A 25,312-nucleotide genomic window follows, 5' to 3' on the forward strand; every position below is an offset into this window, starting at 1 on the left:
AGGACTAGATTGCCAGAATTATTACAAGAACTAAATGAGATCTACTACAAGACTTTGGTGGCAAAATGGAAACATAAGATACCACTGTAAGGAGTGGGAAAAAAATGAAATAAAATAAAACCAGTAGGGGCAAGGTTCCAAACTATAGAGAGAAGTTTAATAAACCACTATTTATTAATCAAAACTGGAATACATTTTGCTATTGAAGAAAGGCAATTCAAATGTCAGTCATTCTATTACCTGTGAATGGTAAGGTACTGCCTTTCGCTTTACAGGCCAACTAGAATTCTACTATAAATAGTTCAATCCATAGTATTCTCCTTGGCAGCAGTGACTAAGTTGGGCATTAGATGTCAGGGCGTATTGGAAGGCCTATTGTCCTATTGAAAGTGGACTTGGACTCCAGGGAATGTAGAGCTTTTATCATGGGGTTACCAATAAACCCATGAGAAACTCTTAATTTATAATGTCAAAGTCACTTATTTGTGATCCAGAGATAATTTTGTTTTATTATTAATAAATCTCTCAATCAATCACTTGCAGAGATAACCTAATAAAAGTTCAGGGAAAGGGAGAGAACACTGGAAATATCTCAAGATTTTCTTTAAAAAAAAAAAAAAAGTCATCAATACCGTATTTGCCATTTGCAAAGCAGGATCCATCAATCCCAGGATTTCTTCATTATAACTTGATTCTAGGCTAATGATGTCATCAATTACATCATCCATCTGTAGGAAAAAGGACAATGGAAGAGAGATAAATGTAAGCAAAAACTGTGCAAAGACACCCAAAGAGAGATCCACGGTCTTTTTTTACCCTAAGCACTAATGCTCTTCAGTTAGATTCTGAGAAACTACCGTCCCCTTCCTCCCAAATATGAACATTACTGAAAGTCACTGACACTAACAGGTGACAATGATGACACCTGCAACCAGCACTTAGGGAGGGATTACTGGGTGCCAGGCACCCGGTTCAGGGTTTTTGATGGGCTAAATTATTTCTCTCCCTCACAATAACCCTATCAATGTAGGTACTATTAACATGAACTTTCCAGGTGAGATAAATGAGAAGCAATTTGCCGAATGTCATATGGGGAAGAGAGTGAGAGCCACAACCTGAACTCATGCTCTAAAGTGTTACAGAGGTTCAACTGCCTCCCCCAAAAAGCAAAGATGAACCAGGAAACCTCATCTGAATGATGGCTGCCATTTCTTTGTTTTCTCTCAAGACTCACTCCCACAGCCTTCAGTAGACCCTCCTTGCAGTAAGAAGAACCCAGATGGTAATTCAGATCTTTGCTCTCATAAGGATGTGTGGGGCACTGTGGCTCCTGGGCTACCGGCTAACCCTGTACTGATCTTAAAATGACTTGTAAAATAAGTTTCTCCTTGTAGAGCTGCCAGTGTGCTCGGTATTCCCCGAGGAGTGTACCAGGACGAGGTTATCATTACAGTCATGGAGCTGACATTCCCACTAGATCAATTTTATTCCTGAAGTACCAAAACATTAGTTATGATAATAAACAACAGTGATTACATGTGCATTGCAGCAGTTGCAAAGACAAGTCTGTGAAAACATTTCTTTGTAAACACCCTATGTATCTGAGCTGGTTGGTGTGTCTGAGTGCATGCACACATGGTTGGATCTAAGTAGTGCTTTGCAAGTACACAATGAAATCTCAATACTCGGAGGAATGCTTCTTTATGTCTTTCTGCCATTTCCAATTAAGGGGGACAGGCTCCTGTGCCACAAGGCTTGTTGGAATCCTCATTCTCCCACTTTCTAGATTAGGGGCAAAGCTCTCAATCTGTAAGAGGCTCAATAGGCCAATCTGAAAAATGGGGTTAATAATACTCACTGCCTTATTGGATCCTTGTGAGATTTCAGGATAAACCATATAAAGAACTCACAGTTAAATGAATATAGTAAATATAAAAAAAAATGAGGGTTATTAAGTGACTCGCTAAGAATAATTGCAGGTCAGTTTTGAAACACTGCCAGCACACTGCTTATGCAGTTTCATTTCTAGATACATCAGTTTTGTTTGCTTTTAAGAAATGATTTGCTAATTAAGTTGAATAGGCAAATGGGGTAGAGGACTTTATGAACAATCTCTCATTATAAGTTTTTTTAGGGAAATCAAATGAATGGGCCTGGTGTGATAGAATTTTTAGAATAATTTCTTTTTAAGCAAAAAATTTTTTTCATTGCTATTCTTTATTCTTATATATCTATACACACATTTTAAAATATATAAATATGTTAATAAACATGGCATTATTTATATGTCTATTAAGTAGGATGTCATAGAAGAATCTCTAATCACTTGGGAAAAATCCATGAAATATTATTAAATTTAAAAAGTTTCAAATGCATGTTGCATGAGATTCCATTTTATAGATCTTGCTTTCTCTTTCTCTCTTACACACACATGTATATCTTCATTTAACAGCCTATTGAAGTTGTTACTCTACAAATTTGTGCAATACATTGATGATGGTATCTTAAAGAAGTACAGCATATTACATTTTATGTATCAAAATTTGTATTTCAAGCACTTTTTAAGGACTTGAAACAACTTACAGAAAATGCATTTTAAGTTTAACTTCCCTGAGTTATTTAATAATGAGATACTATGAGGAAAATGGCCCTGTTCACAGCTTTCTCTATTTAAAAAAAATATCTATATCAACGAGGAGAAAAAAAATCCCTTAAGTCATCAGGAAGGTGTGATGAGCCACAAATATAGATTCTCATTACAAAGTGTTACATCCTTGCACTGCCGAGTCATTCAGTACCTGCATGCACGATGCTCGTGAATGCGTGTTCATGGTTGTGCATTCACTTTCCGCCCTGTTTTGCTCTTCAAACTTATAAAATCCCTGCAAAAACACAAGCAAAATCAGCCCATGACTTGGATTTGCAAATGACTTTTCAATGACATGTTCACACGAGGCTGATGGTGCAGCAACAAGATGGACTAATAAAGCTTTCACAAAGTAGAATCTGACCGAGAAATAAAATAATGCAGAAAAAACTTCCGTCAAATGAGCTTGATAGATGACAAATATAGACAGAGAAAAATAAGACAGGTTGGTTTGGGTACAGGGGAAAAGACTTAGTCCCTCTAGAAATTAAAACTCAGAAACTTCAGAAGAGTCACCTCTGAAATCACATGAACATTTCAGAGTACAGTAAAACTCCATTAAAATGAGGCTTATCATCTTATAATTTGGAAATAACGGGCATTAAATCACAACTCTCCCCTCAGGTATTTTAATGCTTCGAATTTTGATGCAACAATTGGCTTGTGGTGTGTCTGAATCTCGTCTCCAATCCAGCCTTTACAAAAGCAGATTTCACGGCCGCGGCAATCTTATTACGAAACGGAATTTATCTAGCAATTAAACCTTTGCTTTTCTGTTAAATTCTCATGTGCTACATTATTCAAATCCATCCACGCACATTCTGTGCTTTTTTTTTTTTCTTCAACCCAGGGAGAAATAAAAATAATATTCCAGACATTCACAACAAGCGGAACTTCTAAACCGCCTGTCCCACACCTTTTCTATTTTTGCCTTTTCTTCTCCACCTTGCCTTCTCCTCTCTCTGCATTTTTACTGCTTTGTAAATGGAAAGGCATTGAAGAGAAGAGAGCGCGAGGCTAACGGAGCAGAAACAGGGTGGGAGAGAACGTGTCCTCGCCTCCACGTCCCACTTGGAGTGGCCAGGTGTCCCATCCTGAGCCACACAACCCAATAACCCGGTGATGGTGTCAAGAGGCCGTAGGGTGGAGGCCACATAGCAGAATCTGGGACACAGACCGGCGTGTGTGGCCCCGCAGAGTCCACAGTTGAGTGGGGGAATAATATCCGACAGACATTCATTTAGTGTAAGAAGACAGGAGAGGGGAGGAGACATGAATTACCTCTTTTTCACAGTTGGAGTTAAGTGTGAGCATAGCCATGGGGCTGTTGGGTGCGCTGCTCCCCGGCACTGGTGGCATGACATGATCGCCAGGCTGGTTTGGACATGGCAAGCTCAGGACTTGGTTGGCATGTTTATTTGCTAAAGTGGTAGAAAGGTACTGCTTTACCTGCTGCCTTTGGGCTTGCTGTATGTGGTACTTGGTGGGGTTTTCGAGGTGGGTCTGCACCTGAACATAGCCACGGAGGGAAGAGAAGACAGCGCCGTTATTTGTGAGTTTCGGTCGGCTCTTTTCTCAGGCACAAACATGAGACTGGCCAGTCCACCAACAGAATAAATTATTAAGCCCCTGTTATGTACCAGGCACTGTGCTAATGGATTTTGATATTACTGAAGTTTAAAGTCTAACTCTCAGGATTTGGGGTAATACTTTGCCCTGTTTTATTTCCCTGCTAATTAGCTGCACATCTCTTTGAAAACTTGTGCCCTTTTGTTCATGTCTAATAATTTAAAATTTGCAACCATCTGGAGGGCAAAATTTTCCCCAACACGACTGAAAGGATTTACTGAGATCAGAACAACAATCTAAAAAAAGGAGCATAACAATTTATTTTACTTTCTTTGGCAAACAGAACAGCTTTCTGTTTAAAAACAACAACAACAAACCTCCTTAAGAGCCAGCTGTAAAACGGTTGTAGAAAATAAACAGAAACACTCTGATGATTAAATCAACTAGTTGTAGATTAATTCCTCCCACTTTCATTTGGACATGATTATTCAACATTTTAATTAAGATCTTGAACTCAACATAAAAAGCAATTCTACATGAAGTAGTTTCTTTCAGATGCCTCACACTTACATGCATGTGTTTTTAAAAGCAGGACTATTAAGCCGCCAGGGTATTTTTCCTCCTTTCTTATAAACATTAATACAGAATTAAAAATCCTTTAAATCAGTGATACTCATGGTATCAAACAGTAAACAGCATCAAAGTAGTAGACCTGCACTTACTGGAAAGAGTACAATAACATGAAAAGGTGAATTACTCAATGTATTGCATATATTTCAGACACTAAATATGAATAAGAATAAAGCTCACCTGATAGTGATTATATTCTAGCATTTCCAGCATAACAACGCTTTAGGTGGCCCCAATCCAATGAGAAACGGTAGACTATTCACTCTCTCTACTTTCTGTAATTCCGATTCGAAGACTGACTGGCATAGAGAAGGCACTATAAACAAGGTATCCCGAGACACCACCGGAAACTTTATCACAGCAGCCCTGCTTATAATAACCTAAGCTAATTAGTTATGCATGTTAAAAAAAAAAAAAACCTTTCGCACAAGGGGCTTTTTTTTTTTTTTCCTTTTTTTGGGGGAGGGAAGTCCTACGAGCTTGGTCTTCAATATTGGTATCAATTCCCCCCGCCCCCCAGCTTGACGTCATGCTTTTTTTTCATAAATATAAAAGAATCTTTTTAAGTGATGAGCTATCAAAGTCAAACTCACTGTCAGATCAAGGCCAATTCACTATTCATCTTTAGTTCCAGTAGTATTAATAGACAATGGTATTTCTCTTTCAGCAATAGGTTAAGAGCTGGCTGCCCCTTTGGAGAAGACAACGCCTAAAAGCTACTATTACACATGAGACTTTCTAATGGCCACATAACTCTGTAACTGCCAACTGCAGGAAGAGGGTCTGTGGAGGAGTCTCTGTGCTGCACTTTCAAGTTCAAAAGCCTCATCCTGTATCCTGGCCTCAACATGCATCTTATTCTTAACTTCATGGATATGTATCTTTCCTACTGATCTTGCATCAGGAGGAAGGGAAACTATCCTAAACAGAACAAGAAAAACATACACACACATAGGACTGGATGTATATTTATGTGGAGAATAAGAAATAAATGTCTCCCCAACTTAATCAAGCTGGGAAGCATGAAAACTTTTACTAAAAATATTTTATTATAATTCTTAGGAATTAACAATAATAATAATAATAATTCTTAGGGATAGAGAAGAATAAGAGTTATCATACGTATGACTGATATATCTTTACTCATTTACTTGTTCCATTATTTAAATACCATTTTATGTGCTAAACACCTTGCAAGACATGGAAAATACACTGTGAACAAACAGACCTGACTGCCAGTTTTATGAAACTTGTAGTCTGGGGTGAGACAAAAGAAGAAAAAGGCAAACAAATACATATCTAAAAATTATGATAAATGGTTAATATTCACTGCTGAAATGGTGAGCTATCTTAAGCATAAAACTTTGAAATTCAGTAATTCTATCCAAACGTCCAGGAAAATGAAGTCCTTTATATTGGCAATCTCAGATTGTTCCAAATGACTGATCTAACATGTACACAGAGATTCACAGAGACATTTTAAGTTTATGAAAGGGTCCAGACACGATAATGATGAGGACAACAGACATTACTAAAATAAACATAAAATGAGGGCAATGGGTGTAATGTGTTTATTTCACTATTACACTTAAAAAAGAAAGGGCTACACATTTAAAAATAAATGTTAATTCACTGGCAGATCCTTACTCTTTAATGAATTAGAATTTTATGCTTTAGTACGGAAGGAAGCAACCTGCTATCTCTTTGGCATTGCCAGTGAGCTCTTTACTATATCCAGGTTGGGGTAATCAGAGTGAAATGTATTTTGTCCCCTTACCACTAGTGGCTTTTTAGTTTTCAAATAAGTTGAGTAGATTGGCTATAAATCTTATGCAGGAGGTAGAACGTCTCTAGCTGTTTCTAATCCAAACACTGAAAACAGGTAACAGAAACAAGGAACATACATGAACTTTGGATAATAGAAGGTAGTGAGGCCTGTGGCAAACTAGAACACACAAATCTCATCTAAAAGAAATAGCTGACATAAACTGCAGCTGATTGCGGACATATGAGTACACTAACTTAGTACAGATCTTCCATGGCAATCTAAGCTTTTTTAAGTTAAACTTCCCAGATTAAAAAATTGACACCCAAATGTTTGACTTTTCGTACTGCATAAAACAAGTCAAACACATCTGTGCACTGGACTCAGCCCATAAGCCACTAGAATGTGGTCTTTGTTTCATACCTTCCTATCTACATTCCTGGGGGTGGGAAGGGTGGCCCAGGTTCTGAGGACAAGTTACTGTCCAAATCCAGGTATTTCCTGGTGCTTTTGGAGAGACAGCAGGCCTGACAGCACAGTCAGCAGAATAGTTAAGAATTCAAAACCTGTGTTCGAATTGTGACTTTGCAACTTCACTATTTATGTGACCTGTGATCCTTGGCAAGTCATTAACTTTTCTAGGCTTTCATCTCCTCACATGCTCAATAGAGATGATAGCTGAGCCTCCATTGTAGAGTTATTGCAGCATTAAATGAAATCACACTTCTAACAGGCTTAGCAATATATCTGAAAAACAGCAATTCTCAAACTTTTGTCTTAAAACCATTTTAAGCCCTTCAAGTTTAGTGTTTACGTGAGTTATATCTATCAGTGTTCAGCATATTAGGAAATAAAGCAGTAATTTTTAAAACACAAGATTATACAGGAGCATATATTGCACTGACCATCAGAACAATGACATTTTAACCTGCATGAAGCCTTCATAAAATTCTAACGTAAGATCACACAATGAGCATGAAAAAGTGAAAAGAATCTCTCAGTGTTATTAAGAAAATTGTTTTGGCCTTGCAGAACCACTGCAAGGGTCCTGGAGACCCCTCAGGGCTCTCTGACTTTGAGAACCACTGATCTAGAACACAGGTATGCTTGAGTATTATTACCACCCCATCTTAGCCATGCTATTCACCACTGTGTTTCAGTGGTGTGTGACACAACCTGTGTTGTCTGACTTGCCTCTCTCAGCTGGAAGATGCTGGAGGAAGACACTAAACCCTTTAACTTCCTCACAGCCATATTGTGAGGCTCTAAAGTCCTATGACAATTTTAAAAGCCATATGAATAAAATTTCCGGTCTTCAACCACCCTAAACCATAGCTTTTTAGTTAGTGACTTTCCTTATGTTAGTTTCTAAATAGCCAATCAAGCAAGCATATAAATGAGAACATATATGTAACATTAAACATCTGTATGATTTCCTGATAATTTTTGCATAGGGATGACCTTCAAACTAACCACCCAAGTTAACGAATTCAGATATCAAAGGTAGGTATTGCTGAGCATTTGAAGCACAGACCACAAAAAAAAAAAAACAAAAAACTGGAATACTTCATGCTCTATCAAACCATACTATTTTGTTGATATAATGGATATTTCATATAAATAAAGTACATTAGCTATCTTGTTAAAGTACAGAATTCCAAAGGCTTTGAAACTTTTCTTCCTTGTTACTGCTACTATCTTTTTGTGCTTTTTCCTTTCTTCATTCAGATCCTGAATTGATATGATACCAAGGGAAGTGGAATGGATCACCTTCTAACTGTCACACTTTAGCTGTGCCACTTCCCAGGTGACAATGACAGGTTTTCCATCAGTTTCATTCGAAAAAGATCCTGGAGCACATCAGTGTGAGATGGTACCTAGAGATATTACCATCTTGAGTGATGAAGAATTCACTAGAGGGAAAAAAAAAAATCCCATCCAAGGTTCACTGTTCTTCTGTTGCCTCTACTATTTGTAAACCAGAATGTAAATACAATTGAGGGAAGATCCTCATAATCCTTTTAGTGCACAATTTATTTTTTTTAACACATCAACAGAGAGTTCAGATTTCTTATTTTATGTTTAGGGAGAAAATGTATCCTGTTGCTAAGTAAAGTTAAGGATTATTAAAGGGATTAAATTCACTCAGTTGCTATCCACTACTGCCCCCACCCCCGGACTCATTTATATTGTTTTTTTAAATGTCAATTTATAGAGATGGTCAATTATGCAATCACCATCCCTGAAAAACATTGTAAGACAGAGAAAGATAGCTTTCCTAAATGGCTTGGGCTAAGTCTTGTCCAGGGTCACATTTGACAGGTGAAAGGTTCTTTTCAGTTCCACCATTGCGATGTTACCACTAAGGAAACCTCAAGCCCAAAACACACGTTTCTAGACACTTAGTCATGTTTTCTGTGCAGTCTGTACAAAGGTATCCTTAGCAAAAAATAAAGATGAGGATATGAATCCTGACCTAAGGGAGAAGAATCAAAATCTGATGCAAACAAAAAGCAAAACCAAAAAAGACTTACATAAAGGAGAGATACAGGGGATTAAGGTGGATGAGCCCAAGTTCCTTTCACTAGCACAGGGGTCTGCCCACCAGCCCAAAGGGCCTCGCTCCTTATTTTGGTATGGTCTGTAAACTAAGGATACATTATACATTTTTTAATGGGTAGAAAGGAATCAGAAGAAGAAAATTTCATAATACATGAAAAATATGTAAAATCCAAATTTCAGTGTCCATAAATTCTTCTTGGCACAGAGCCATGCCCATTCATTTACATATTGCCCATGGCTGCTTTCACACTGCAGTGACAGAGATGGGTAGAGCCTGCCTGGCCTCCAAAGCCTAAAATACCTATTATCTGGATTTTTACAGAAAATGCCAACCTCTGCTCTATAAGGATATGAATAAAATTTCCAGTCTTCAACCACCCTAAACCATAGTTTTTTACCTAACCAGAGTTCAACTTTCTTCTTAAGTAGAAGTTTTACGAAGGAAAGAATGAGGTGACTTTTCTAAAGAGAAACAATATGTGTATATAATTTTGTAGTTACCTCATTAAATATTGTCTAAACTGGACAAGCAGCCACGTAGGAACACAGGGAATGCTTAATTATCCCCATTTTAAAGACAAACAGAAGCTCTGAAGAGAAAGCTCAAAGATGTGCCCGGGTTGGAAAACAAACCAAGGTCTTCATCATTCTGTCCCCAGTGGCAAACTACAGAACCGCCCTTCACTGTTGATGAATTTTAATCTAGGGCTTTAACTTAATTAAGGGGGAAAGATAAAACTATGTAAATCCAGAGGTGTACTCACAAACTCTAGGTGTGTACACATAAATACATATGAATTTATATCCCATTTCTCTGGTCTGTATACTTTCACACTACTTCCTATCATATCACTTTGTGGAATCATTAGGCTTCTAAATTCAGAGATAGGAGTTATAAATGTGTACAAAAGGAGAGGATGGCAAATCCATTTTTTAAAATTTTGATGTTTTAATAGAATAAACCAGGCTAGCTTTACCAAAAATTCCTAATAGGTCTTTTATCCTTAGCTGATGACCTATAAACCAGTGTGCTTATTATAAATATAAACCACAAGGTGGGCATGCTTTGGGTTTAGGACAAACAATATTTTAGTACCCTCAGGAAAAAAAAAGTATCACTATAAGTAAATTCCTACTATATACATTATTTTTTCTCTCTCTCAGACTAAAATAAGCCAAAGGTCTGAGTATAAAAAGAACATCAAGTTTTTATTTCATCCAAATAGAAATAGGAGATTTAAGAGTGGTAGCCGTCTGCCTGCAGGGTATTTATAATCCCAGAATAAAAACGCCATTTTCAGAATCAAATTCCTATGAGAGAAGCAGCAAAACCCAATAAACTTAATGCATTACTCACTTTAATTGAAAACTATGCATTTACCTGTACTGGGAAGATTGTATCAGTCATTATGCATGGTATGTCATATTAAACAGCAAAATTTTAAAACATATATTAAAAAATTAGCATTCATTCACTCAAAATTCTCTACCCTATACATTTTATATTCACTCCAAGCTTAGGTCATTTAAAAACAAAACTAGGAAATCACTTGGATAACCACATAAGATTTTCTTCAAAGCCTCTTCATGTAGTTTTTTTTTTTTTAAATCATATGATGATAACTGATTGAATCCAGAAGGAACTACAGAAAAAAAAAATCTGATTTTAATAGTTTTAACCTCTTATTTTAAGTCTCTGCTGTCTGAGACTATCCCCAATTGCCTTCATGCCATATATCCATAAAGAACTAAATATAGGTTTGAGGGCAAACCTTAATGTGTATATAAATCATCTGGGATCTTGTTAAATGCAGTGTGATTCTGTAGGTCTGAGGTGGGCCTCAAGATCCCGCATTTATAATAAGCTCCCAGGAGATGCCTACCCTATTGGTCCACAGACCACACTACACCTTGAGTGCAAGGCTGTAATATGTTCTCACCTGGACTTCTCCCAAAAAAGAGTTATATGTTCATGATTCATTCAATAAGTATTGCTTGAGTGCCAACCAGATGTCAGACAACTGCCCTCATCCTACACAGGCTGTTCAGGGAAGGTCCTACAGAAAAAGTGACAGTGAAGCACAGGCCTGAAGGTCTGGGGAGGAGATGAGCCAGGCAAAATGGTGGGAAGAGTATCCCAGCAAAGTGCAAAAGTTCGCAAGAACAAGCCCAGGCTGCCCAAGGAACAGGAAGAAGGCTCTTAATACACAGTCCTCATCTGGCTTCCAATTTAGCATAGGCACCTCGTATTCCTCTTAACCTCTTTCATCATTGGCTAGTTCTCTCTTCTGCTCTTATATGTCAGAGTATCTCAAGGCTCAGAGTTTGATTTTCTCTATGGATATGCACAGCCCTGAAGAGCTAAGCCAGTCTCAGCTCTAAATACCCAGTTCAGGTGTCTCTGAACTCCAGATTCACCTCTACCTGCCTACTCCATAGCACCACTGCAGACACCCTACACTTCACATAGTCATCACCCCCTCCAAACCAGCTCCTCTACAGTCTTCTCCATCTTAGTAGATGGCAACTCCATCTATATAGGAAATTACCTTTTTTGGTTTTGTTTTGTTTTGTTTTGTTTTGTTTTGTTTTGTTTTATAGATCAAAAAAGTTGTCTTCATATAGTTCAACCTAGTTGCACATTCAAAAACTGTGGCCATCTTTGACTCCTTTTTTTTCCCCCTTCACACCTTCATTCTAATCCATCAAGAAGTATTGGCTCCCTCCTCAGAATATATCCAGAATTTAACCGATTTTCATCACCTTTATTATTACCATCTGATCTACGCCATCATCATTTCTCACTTGGATTACTGAAAAGTCTCCGGACTCTTCTACTGGTTTTTGTTTGTGCCCTCTTGTACTCTTATAGTCTATTTTCAATACATCAATAGAATGACCCTGTAAAATATGTCACATCATGTCACTACTCTAAGAAATAAATAAAAAACCCTCTAATGGCTCCCTATTTATCTCTGAGGAAAAAAAAAAGTACTTACAATGGCTGACAAGTCCACCTATCATACTTGTTAAAAATGCAGTCTTGGGCCCCACCCCAGACCTAATGAGTGAGACTCTTTAGGTGGGGACCAGAAAACTATGTTTTAACAAGCTAACCACGTAGACTCCTATGCACATCAAAGTTTGAAGACCCCTGCCCTCTTTGCCTACTTCCCTCTCCACCCTGGGATCATGACCTGTCTGGACTTATCTCCCACAACCATCCTAAGAGCTTATTCAAAATCCCACAACCATGCCTTGCCAGTTCTCCTGATCCCAGTACCCTGTTCTACCCTGTACAGTACACATCCTAGCACATAGGAGGTGCTCAACAAGTATCTAGTCAATCAGTGAATGAATGGAGCTGCTGTGCCTGAAGCACACGGAGGTAGGGGAGAAGAGAAGCTAAGCACAAGGAATCAAACCATGTAGGGTACTGTAGGGGTTGAGGCTAGGATTCTGAGAGCCTCCAGAAATGTCCTGAGGAAATGGAGAAGTGACAAATGCGCCCTCTTCCTGGCTAATTCAGAAAGCTGTGGAGAAACTAAGTCTCCAGGCTAGGTAGTGATTCATAGACTGCCTCCCTACTCTGAGAGATAAAGCTTCCTTTTCTCTTCAGGGTCTTCCCAAAGGCTGCCAATTTTTATCATTCTCATCTATAAGGCTTTGGATCCTGAGGGGCTAGGACATATGGCCAGGAGCCTGGAGATTTGCCTTCATGTCTAAGCAATGTCACACAGTAAGTGACAGTTAAAGTGAAGGTCTCCAAGCAGGTGGCCCATGGGCACAGTCTACAGGTATGGCTTGCCATTATATTCTATTTAATTAAAAATTGGAAATTTTTATACCAAATTTTGGATTTCTGGCTTCTTTGGATAAATGAAAAGATCTAGCAACACTGAAGCTATTCTAGTGGGCCAGCAAAGAAGAGAGTTCAGTGTTGGTTTTCCTCTTTAGATGGGCCATTTGCTCTTCATTTTGCCAGCATTCCACCACTCCTTGTACCCACAGTGCCAGTAGCCTGCTCCACTCACTAATCTCCCTAACTCCTGAAGGCATCTGAACTGCAAACCTTGCCTTATCCTTTAAATACTCCCCATTCCCAGAGTAGTTCCAAATCCCACAGAATGGGTAGCATATATATGTTTACAAAGCCACATTAAATAAACAATCTTATGCGATGGAGAGAATATAAAATAAATTCATATAACCTTAATACATAAAATAAACTGATGTAAACTTTTTAAAGGCACATACATGTCCAGCTAGTAATTAAACAATCAACAATTTTCTAAGGAAATCAAAAGATAAAAGAAAAGGTTTAAGTTACAAGGATGTCCATCAGAGCATCAACCATAAAAGGAATGGTCAAATTATTACCCTAAAGCCCACTGCCTGGTTTTATAAGCAGTTTACAGGGATGCTGCGATGTCCAGTTGTTTGCATATAGTCTGTGACGGCTTTCAAGTTATAACAGTGGTAGAGCAGAGTTGACCAATAGACCTTATGTCCCCCAAAGCCAAAATACTTACTCTGTGGCCCTTTACAGAAAGTTTGCCAACCTTAAATCTCTAACAACAACAACAATATGGAAACAAAAATCTAATAACAGGCAATGGGTTAAACTAATTACAAGATAGCTGTGTAAGTTCAGGGTTCCCCTGATCTTGGCCTGTTGACCATAGGGCCAGATACTCCTCTGTCCTGTGCACAGGACAGCAGCATCCTTGGTCTGTACCCAATAAGAAGCCTCCCCTGAAACAACCATTGTAACAACCAAAAATGCCTGCAGACATTCCAAACATCCTTTGGGGAGCAAATTGCCCCAGTCGAGAACTACTGCATGTAGATGGATACAATGCAGTCATTAAAATCCATATTTCACAAAATGATTTAATTGGGGGAACATTCCGAATGTACATAGGAATGCAAAGCAACTTAGAAACACTACATATGCTGTGATCCTAAACTGGCTTAAAACTGTTATTTTTACATCAGCATAGATGAAAAAAAGACCGATTACCAATCACTCTGTGATCTTAACAATGCCTCTTCTGGGATAAGAAAATTATAGGGGTTTGTTACCTTACTGGGGTTTCCCCTCCCAATTTTCTATAATCTACATGGCACTAATTTTATAATTTAAAAAAAATCTACAAATTCAACAAAAACTAAATCCTGTGGACCTGGGCAAATAAAAATGTATTCAGGCCGAACCCCTCTACTGAAAATTTTGCAAACAACACCTAAACCCATGAAGCTGTTATATAATGATGAAATCTGCCTCATTTCAATTTTCCCTTTAAATACTTGATCAGATTAAGAGGACCCTGCTTTTCATGAAATTTTTAGTCCAACATTCAGGCCCCAACAGTTTGAGGTTGTATATTTGACATATTTTTATGGTTTTGTAAAGGGCTGTGATTACGTGGTCCAGTGGTACCCTAATAATAACCCATTGTAAGGGCCGTCCACTTCTCCCCCTCCTAATGGGAGCTGCGAACGCAGCGTTCCACGTGCTGTAACTTTTCCATCTGCCCCAGTTTAGCACTGCCTCAGAACTGCAGTCGCCTTTTTGTCTTAGTATCTCCCCCCCAAAATGCCCCCATTGTTTGCAGTTTATCGGGTATTAGAGATCATTATGGCACAGGCAGCAAAACTCCTTTTCATGAGTGCCGGCACTCTTAAGAAACTGGCAGTGGTCAAGTTTGTCGGAGATGAAAACATTGCCCTGGGCTTAAGCAAAAGGTCAGTCAGAAACGAGAGCTGAAGGCTGCCGGTTTGAAGGTCAAGTCCACATGGGCTGGAAACTGGCAAAAAAGCAGCCGCCTCCTAATAACAGACTTCAGGGTCCGTATCACAAGACTGAGGGGTCTCTTGGTTTTTAAGGAACTGCATTGTCTTGGGTAATTCCAAAGACTCGTTGCCTAGATTATGTGATGAGGAAAACCCGGTTTGGAATGGACCACTGCACGGGAGCACTTTTGGAGCGTGCTGGGTGCTATGCTGAGCCCTTCACAGGCAGGCTGTAAGGCTGTAAGGCTGTACCCCCTTTACCTCCTTTGGTGTTCTCGCAACCAGCATGCACACAGGCACTCACTGAGCATATGGAGAACAACAACCACAGCTAGACTCCTAGGCCCACAGAAAACCTGTGTAAGTCCGGGAAGCAGAGACAAATACAATGGAAACAAATCAACAAAGAAACAATTTCATACAATGACTCAGTGCATTGCAAACAACAAAACAAAGTTATTAGGAGAGAAGGCTGCTCTGTGGTGGTGACATTCCAGCTGAAGCCTGAATGACGGGAAGAAGCCACATATGTGGTGAAGCCAAGGAGCTGAAATATCCTGGGTAGGAAGCAGCCTAGTGGATGGGAGAAACAAGGGTGTCAGCAATGAGAATCTGGTGGTGCTGGAGCGATCACCAGGTCAGCGTGTGAACAGAGAGAGCCAGTGAGAGCCACCTGTTTAGGGGGCTTCAGAGGCTTTGTAAGGAATTCGATTTTTCTTCTCTGTTACTTAGAAGAAACCTTTCTTTGGAAGGTTTTAAGCAGAGAAGTGACATGACCTGATGAACATCTGTAAGACCATCCCTCTGGGGCTGATGTGGATGGGAAGTAAGAATGGACACACGAGGAACAACTCCGAGACTCCTGTAGCCATATATAGGAAGAAATGAAAATGCCTTAGACTCAAATATTAAGAAACAGCTGGATATGAAAATATGTTTCTGGACCTTGTACCTGGCTTCTTCTGGGCTTGCATCCAATTTAAGAATAGCACATACAAGGAACTAACAACAACAAAGATGATCGTCACAATGCTCTGAAATGTCTCACACCACCATCGAGAAGTTACAATAAATGATGCATACAGTTGTAAAATATCCCATTTAGATTTGTTTGGGGCTCATGAGCTAAGCAATGGCCAGCTGTCAGAGTGCAGCGGAGAGAACCGATCCACCCTTGTTGATACCTGGTTGGAATTTTGATACACTTGAATTTGAATCCTAGCCAAGCTGCTTAAATGCTTTGAGTCTCAGTTTTCTATTTGCAAAAATGGGATCACGGATACTTACCTGGTAGCTGCTGAGCTTGATTGGTGCATGAGAAGTGCTTAGCATGAAATAAATGCTTAATAAACAAATACTGTTCTCTATTATTGTTAGTCCTGGATTTTTCACTTTCCCATTCAAGTAGACTAGCATTAAGTCACTTAGCTCATCCATCTCCAAAAAGAAAAAAAAAAAAAGAAAAGAAAGGAAAAAGAAAAAGGAAAAGGAAAAGAAAAAGAAAAAGAAAAAAGAAAAAAAAAGAAAAAGAAAAAAAAAGAAGAAAAAAAAAAGAGTGCCCTCTCCACTTTGAAGCAGTGGGGAGGGCAGAAGGGAATGGAGGCCGTATTCAGCCTCTTCCAGGCATCTTTTTAAGTCCTTCTCTTTAGATGACTCAAATATCACAGATGGATACTAAGGGCGAAAGTGGATACACAACAATCTTAGTGCATGGGACACGTGCTGGCTGGAGTATCTTATAAAAGGCTTTTGTGAAATTATTTCTCTCTTCTAACTTTCTGAATCGGCTAGCTCGGTCACTGGTTCTTAAACTGGGCTTCAGAGAACCTGGGAACTCCTGAAAATCGCATGCAAACTGTTGAGGTTCATTTTTCCTAAGAAGAGATCTAACACAAGACAATACTTGAAGATGAAATTCTGTCTAGGATTTGCAAGGGGGAGAGAGGTATATACATGAAACAAGATGAACCCTGAGTTGTTATTGCTGAAGCTGGCTGATGAGGACATGAGGGGTTCAGTATATTATTCTCTCTGTTTTTATAGGAGTTTGGAACAACCTATACACATTCACGCACAGCATACATATTTATGTGTTAGATGTTCTCATCTGTACTCATTTTTTATCTTCTCTTCCTATAAAAAGGCGAGTCTTACGGTAACATATTTACTAAGCAAGCACTTGGTTAATCCATCAACGTATCATAAGTATAAATGTCTGTTTTTCTTGCTCTTCTGGACTTAAGCCTGAACTTCCTTCTCTAAGAGCTGATTTTTATGTTCTATGAGTTGATCGTGGATTCAATATGGTCCATGCCATTCCTCTGTGGTGGTGTCAGCCTGAGCAACTCTCAAAGAAATATTTTGTTTACAGAGTAATTTGGATCTGTCCATGAAGTGTTCTCACTGATCAAAGCAGGAATGTGTATTTTAGCCACAAATAAAATATTTATTTGTGCACAGGGTACAAAACCAAAATCATATTGACCTTTTCAGATCAAAATCAGGACTACCTCTTTCAAGCAAAATGGTCAATGATCTGTATTTATGTTAGATAAAAAAATACAAGCAACTGAAGCTTAAGTTTATAAAGATATTTAGGAATTGTTTTATTCATTAAAAAACATTTGCTAAAAGTGATTTATCATACTTTACAAAGCAAATTCTCAGATGGACTTTAAATATGCTAGATAGATAGATAGACAGAAATTTATAAAAGTGGGATGCACTTATTACAAAACCAAAAAATGGGATAGTCCTGTTTGGACTTCTGTGTGTAACAAAAACAATGAATAAAGGAGTGAAGATGAAAAGAACAAAATACTTCTTTTGGGAAGAAAGGTGGGAATTTTGAAAGATATAAGAAAACAAGAATATACTGGGCCTTCTCACAATGAGGATAAAGAATTAAAAAGTGACACTGAAGTAATGATTAGCACTTATTATATGCCATGTAATTTTTCTAAAGGTTTTCAATGGATGTGCTCATTTCATCTTCACTCCAACCTTATGAGGTAGGAGATATCATTATTCCCATTTTAGGAAAGAGAAAATTGAGGCTTTTTTCCTAGCCACTAGAGTAAACAGTGCCATCTTACGACTTATCTGTAGAATTCATATTTCAATGTAACATTTCTGGTTTTGATACCGTACAGACAGCCTACTTCTTTTGTGTACTTGCTTTCATGCTTTATAAATAAGCCCCTTTTTTTAAAAAATATTTTATTTATTTATTCACAAGAAACATAGAAGGAGAGGCAGAGACATGGGCAGAGGGAGAAGCAGGCTTCCTGCAGGGAGCCCGGTGTGGAACTCAATCCCAGGACCCCGGGATCATGTCCTGAGCCAAAGACAGATGCTCAACCACTGAGCCACACAGGTGTCCTTAAGCCTCTCTTTAATATTCCATCATCACCTGGGTGGACACAAGGCATTTTAACCAAAGTTCTACTCAGTTCTTAAGTGAACAGATGCAGGCACTCAGGCCAGCAGTGGGTCAAAGAAGACAGGACTTCACAACAGAGAAAGTTAAAGAGAACATTTGTTATGGGCAAACTGCCTCAGGACTCTGAGTAATTTAAGAGTTGATGCTTTTTCTTTTCTTTTCTTTTCTTTTTGGGGGGGGGGTGGTTGGAGGGATAGGCAGACAAACAGAATCTTCCAGACTCAATAGGAATTTTGTTAACCAAAAGCATCTAAGTATCATGGGGTTTTTAAAGGAAAGATTAAACTATTGTATGATATAGTAATTCTTTTATGAGAAAGAAAATAGGCCACTGTATTATAGAAATGTCAGTTGCCATATACCTAATTATAAACCATTATCAAAATAGGGAAGAAGAAAATGTGCAGACCACCCTTTTGTAAAAAAGACCCACTGCACTATACAGTTTGGATAAAAACAAAAAAAGATGGTTTAATGAGTCCCCAAAAGTCTATATATTATGTGCAGTAGATAGAAAGAGCCCTCAATATGAAAGGAAATCCCTCATTTCTGCCCTCAAGAAGCTTGTAGGGTTAGGGTGAGGGTGGGAGGAAAGGGATTTCCTACCCTTTGAAACAGCAGTTCTCAACCAGATTTTGCTCTGCAAGGAATATTTTTGGTTGTCACGCCTGGGGGTACTGGGATGGGGGGGCACTGTTGACACCCATTGGGTAGGGAGTGGGGATGACACTGCATATGGTATGGTACACAGCACAGCTCCTCACAGGAGAGAATTACCTGACTCCAGCATCGACAGTGAGAACCCACAACTAGCAGATGTGGTGTCGACTCCGGGCACCAACTTTCTCAGGGATAGTTTCAGAAAAAGGCAAGGAAACCAGTCAAGGCACAGGAAGGGCACAGATACCCCAAGAGCTACTGATGTGCTTCCTCCCCATTTCTGAGCTCCGCAGTTAGATAAGAGTCACTTCACATCCTGTCTTGACATGCAAAGGACAATTTTTTAGTCAACTATAAGGAGGAGGAAATGTCATCACAGTAAATAGCTTAATTCAAAATGCTTCATGTCAATTGGATAGTAACGTGGGAAGGAAGAGTTATGCTGGGAAACAGAGAACGATATCAATTCAACACAATAATAAACTGTGCCCTAAAACCATGCAGAATGAAGGCGGATGACTCCAATTATCCAAAAGCCCACTGGGAACTTGCTCTGGTGTTCCTGAACATGACCTATGAGTGTACTGTCACTATCACAGAGTGTCACAAGTAAAATACCAAGTAAAGGAACACGCCAGTTTGTGCAGACAAAGCCATTCACTAGTGCTTACTTTTACAGTGCTTCACATAAATCCTCCTTCCCGTCCCAAACTGTCAAGCACAAAACAACCACAGTTCCTTATCTATTCATTTCTGCATCTTGAAGGAGGAATTATCTTTTCCTTTTTTTCTAATTTCTTTGGGAGGTGAGGGGTTTTAGTATTTTTAAGACACAATGTTACATTAATTTCAGGTGTACAACATAGTGATTGTACAAGTCTAAGAGTTATGTTACACTCACCCCAAGTGTAATAGCTACCATCTGTCACCATACAGTGCTATGACAATATCATTGACTATATTTCCTATGTGGAGCTTCTGTGACTTACTCTTTCCATTACCTGAAGCCTATATTCCCCTCTCTCTTTTACCCATTTTGCTCATTCCCCTACTCCTTCCCCTCTGGCAACTACCACTTAGTTCCCTACTTATAGATCTGATTTCCTTCTGGTTGTTTATTCATCTGTTTTGCTTTTTAGATTCTACATATAAGTGGAATCATATAATATTTGTCTTTCTCTCTCTGACTTATTTCACTTGGCATAATATCTTCTAGGTCCATCTGTGTTATCACAAATAGCAAGATCTCTATCCCTTTTTGTGGCTGCATAATATTCCATTATATATCTTTTCTTCAATATATTTTCAGAACTTTCAAAAGTCATTAATCATTTTGCATCTGACACACAGACTTTATTTTCTAACTTCTTTTAAAAGTATAAATGAAGTATAGCAATCCGGATAACTGTTGAAGATGAAAAATGGAGAGAAAGAGTCACACTGGGCAATTCTTCCCACTTTCATGTATATTAGAAATTTTTCATGGTAGTTATAAAAAAAAAAAGAAAAAAACTATAAATAGTTCTTAGACATTCTTAGACACATTCACCCATACACACACAAAAGTGGCCTCGTATGTTTGCATAAAATTATTTAATCCTGATGACTTCAATGGCAAACTCTTCATCATCTTAAAGATTCTAGCTCTAGGTTTATTTTGCTATCTGCCTCCCTATCATGTACATTAAAAAAAAAACATCTACACATGCTCAGAAAGGAAAAACAAACAAAAACTCCTTAAAGTTGTAGAGGGAGCACTAATTAAACACTATTCTTCCCACAAAGTTTCTGTCTCAAATGATGTCGGTAACAGACAAAATCACCCAAGGATCTTAAATGGACTCTTTTAGCAAAATGACAAAAGTATTCAACTGCCAAACGGAAGCTTCTTTGTATTATGTGTTTTATCTAATTAGCACTCTAGGAAATGCACTGCAGTGACCAAACGTGAGCATTCTCTTCTCTTCTCTTCTCTTCTCTTCTCTTCTCTTCTCTTCTCTTCTGTTGGCCTTAAATTATGGAGTGAGGCAGTTACACCTTTCATATAAAATAGTACATGTAGTTGAAAATAATGTAAAAAATGAAGATGAGCAAAGGAAAGAAAAACAATATGTCACAAGTAATCCCATACTGAGAGATCAATCCTGAAAGCATGATGGTATTTATCTTTCTATAGGTCAACGTAGAATTGTAATGTGGTCACCAGGCAATGTTAGTAGGACTAGAGCAAAAGTTATAGTGTTCAAAAACAGCAAGGCTCCATCCTTCCTAAAAGGATATTTATACAGATCTCTAAAACAGAAAACATGCTTACAAACCTACCCAACTAGATCCTGTAAGATTACACTCAATTCAATATCTGAAAGTACAGTTCAAATTTGGATTATTAAATTATATTTTACTAATCCTGACTCTTTAACTACATGTTGTAGCGTCCCCGTCTTAGCGAATACTCGGATCTATAATAAGCCCTTTGCTAGGTAGCAAGGAAGTAGAAATGGAGTCGTCAATGTGAGGAATACAAGGAGTGTGCTGTAAGGAGAGACTTAATGATGAAAAATCCTGTGTTTTGAGGTGCCTGGGTGGCTCAGTGGTTGAGCATCTGCCTTTGGCTCAGGTCGTGATCCCAGGGTCCTGGATCTCTTTTCCCTCTGCCTATGTCTCTTCCTCTCTCATGAATAAATATATAAAATCTTAAGAAAAACCCTGTGCTTTCTCCCAACCCTTCCATTTTGCTATGCTAATGCCTTTTCCACATCATACCATAAGGGTAACCACTCTCACCTAAGACAGGATTACAACCTAGATTGGATTCAAGGGCTAATGATGAAAGAAGAAAAAAAGAAAAGAAAAAAGAAAAGAAAAGAGAAAAAAAGAAAAGAAAAGAAAAGAAGAAAAGAAAAGAAAAAGAAAGAAAGAAAGAAAGAAAGAAAGAAAGAAAGAAAGAAAGAAAGAAAGAAAGAAAGAAACTGTAAGTCAAATATCTCCATATTTTAAAGGCAAGAGGGTGAACAATACCTAAGAATTTTCCAGACCTGAGTTCTCAAACTATATACCCTAACCTAAGTGCCAATAACTTAAATATGCACAACTGAGATTCTTTGGGTCATTACTCCCAAAAATAATCCACTGTGGTTTTTTGAAAGCATCTACACACATACATTTCCATATTATACAACCACTTCCTTGATGGAAGCCTGTTGATAGCAGAACAGACTTCCTTCTTGTTCTTGCATTCTAGTATTTAGCACATATTTAACACACATGAGACATGTAATAAACATATTCCAAACATATTCCAAAGTCGTGATAAGAGAAATTCACAGGACAGAACAAGTCTTCTAAAGATTCAAAATGGCAGACTGACAGATTTACCAAAGAGGCTGGCTAATAAATCATGGTATCATTCTATGAGAATACCATTTAATTTTAAAAGAATCCACTTGTAAATACTATAATTGATTCAAAACATCCACAAAGTAAAGACAGTATCATTCTAATGTTTGTGATCCTGATAAAAATAACATGTTTTACTTTAAAAAACATTAAGAGAAAAGTGTTGATATTCAAGGCAACCATAAGCTTATTATCATACAGATCAAATTATTTCATCTAGATACAGGGTATTTATTATTAGGTCATGTATTTGTATTCTTAATATCAATTTTAAAAGCACTGCTACTTCGTAAATGTTTGCCTAACAAACATAGCTTGCCTATGCCTGGCTGGCTCAGTCAGAAGAACATGCAATCTTGATCTCATGGTTGTGAGTTTGAGCCTCACGTTGGGTGTGGAGATTACTAAAAAAAAAAAAAATAAACTCAAGGAAAATAAAATGTTTTAAAAGTTCAAACAGCCTCAATTTTAACTCACTCAATTGTGAACTATAAAATTTCACATCAAAAGGAGTCAGAAATGCAACTACATTTAAATCAATTAGAGAAAGGTATAAACTAAATACATTAATTTTTCTTAATGGAGAATAGAGAGGTAATAAGATATGTCTCTGAGTTCTTCCCTAACATACAGATGTCAGAGCTTCAGATATGAACATCTTCACTACCATTTTTCATAATAATAAAAGTGTATTAGCAACCTCCAACATTAGAAGAAATGGCAAAGTAAGTACATTCATTTGAATTATTATGTAATTATTTTTTTTAAGATTTTTTTATTTATTCATGAGAGACACAAAGAGAGAGGCAGAGACACAAGCAGAGGGAGAAGCAGGCTCCATGCAGGGAGCCTGACATGGGACTCGATCCCGGGTCTCCAGGATCACGCCCTGGGCTGAAGGCATCGCTAAACCGCTGAACCACCTGGGCTGCCCTAATTATTATTTTTTTTAAGGATTTTATTTATTTATTCATGAGAGACAGAGAGGCAGAGACACAGGCAGAGGGAGAAGGAGGCTCCCCATAGGGAGCCTGATGCAGGACTCGATCCCAGAACCCGGGGATCACACCCTGACCCAAAGACAGATGCTCAACCACTGAGCCACCCAGGCATCCCAATGATTATGTAATTATTAATAATAATACATACGAAGAATATACAATGTAAATACATTTTATATGTAATATAAAAACATATGATACTGAAAAAAGATACAGTAACATTATAAAAGCTATGTTTACACTGGTGTACAGTGTTATAGTAGTTTCAAGAAAATTTTATTTTATTTTATTTTATTTTTTATTTTATTTTATTTTTAAAGATTTTATTTATTTATTCATGAGAGACACACAGAGAGAAAGAGGCAGAGACACAGGCAAAGGGAGAAGCAGGCTTTATGCAGGGAGCCTGATGTGGGACTTGATCTCCAGACTCCAGGACCATGCCCTGGGCCGAAGGCAGGCACTAAACCGCTGAGCCATCCAGGGATCCCGAAAATTGTATTTTAAAAGAGCTTTGTGTCAGAATAGAATATGATGACATTTTCACCTTTTCTACTTTCCAAAGTTTGCAATATGACCATTATAATAACAATTTGCCAATTTTCTTTTTATTTGTCTGTAGAGCCTGCCCTCACTGAAGAAGTAGGAAAATACAGGTATTTCTTTCTGGCCTCCCCTGCAGTTCAAAGTGAACACATGACTTAGGATCCATCAATCAAATGTGCCTGTACTGGATCAGGGCACAAGAGAGAATGAGCTGGTAGAACCATGGATGGTCGTGTTGTAAGAAGACTCAGTTCCTCCTGCAACAGGAGCGATGGAGCAGCCTCCGGTGGCTGCTCTCCAGACCACTTCTGTGGTATGGTTTGAGGTTCTGCTCCTGGCCACACAGGCCCAAGCCTGATCCTCCTGCCTACCTCTGCAGTTATCCCAATATTCTGTCTGTAAATTTCTTTTCTTTTAAAATTAACCAGACTTGCTCACTATTGCTAGCTATTAAAAACTCTGACACAAGGCTAAGATTTGATTACTTTTATAAATATGTATTTGTGTTATAAATATGTATTTATGATAAAATATCACATATTTAAATATATGTGAATATACGCATCTGTATGTAAAAATATATTTACATAAGTATAAGGAGGAATGATTATTCATTAATCTTTATGTATTAGGAACTTTTGACCCAAACAAAAACTGTATGGCATGATTCATTTTTATTATGTCTGATTATGACTATTTGTGTTTAAAGGAATACAAACACTAGTTTAGAAAAGAATCCTAACAAAATGGAAAAACTGCAAATGAATGGATTCTCTTAGATTTCTTCCCACTAGAAGCAACTGAAATTAGCTGTTTGTCTCTGGGTTATATGTTACTATTAAATGTTAATATGTAAAAGCAGGTAGTATCTCTGTTTAACTTTGGAGGAAAGGATAATTGATCATGTTTAATGTCCATGGCTGTATCTATGTATTGTACAGTGACCCACAGGACCAAAGAGTGGTTTATTACATATAGAAGTACACCTATTTTATGGTGTTTACGTTAGAACCTACCAAACTAGGATTTGTATTTTTTCCTATGCTTAATACATTACTCACAGAAGGTGTTCAATAAATATCTGTTCAAATACTGAATTGATGTGAACTCTCCTTAATTGCTCATTATTTTAGAAGCGGAAGTACCCTAGAAGAAGTCAATTTCAGGGTTCCTCTTCCCAGTCCCCTATTGAACAACGAGCCAACTATTACAATGCATTCCCATGCAGAGCAACCAGCCCCTAGCAATCACCCTTTTTCACACACTTACTCATCCAACCCTGCACAACAATAACAATG

General features: G+C 38.1%; 1 protein-coding gene across 15 annotated transcripts in view; it reads right to left on the minus strand.

Moving 5' to 3' along the window:
- The window catches only part of MITF (melanocyte inducing transcription factor), a 218,622-nt gene that overhangs the window by 28,591 nt on the left and 164,719 nt on the right, over positions 1–25,312 (minus strand). For 13 of the 15 annotated variants that reach the window (XM_072720477.1, XM_072720471.1, XM_072720472.1 and 10 more), the window contains 3 exons: positions 3,929–4,156; positions 2,799–2,882; positions 633–728 (listed from right to left, as the gene is read on the minus strand). In XM_072720477.1, the coding sequence (XP_072576578.1) occupies positions 633–728; positions 2,799–2,882; positions 3,929–4,156 (408 nt within the window). Of the gene's footprint in view, positions 1–632; positions 729–2,798; positions 2,883–3,928; positions 4,157–5,026; positions 5,124–25,312 lie in introns of those variants that run through there. The other 2 variants (XM_025984910.2, XM_025984919.2) reach the window with 2 other exon arrangements.

Source organism: Vulpes vulpes, chromosome 9 (assembly GCF_048418805.1).
Source record: "Vulpes vulpes isolate BD-2025 chromosome 9, VulVul3, whole genome shotgun sequence".
In the NCBI taxonomy this organism is placed as follows: Eukaryota; Metazoa; Chordata; class Mammalia; order Carnivora; family Canidae; genus Vulpes; species Vulpes vulpes.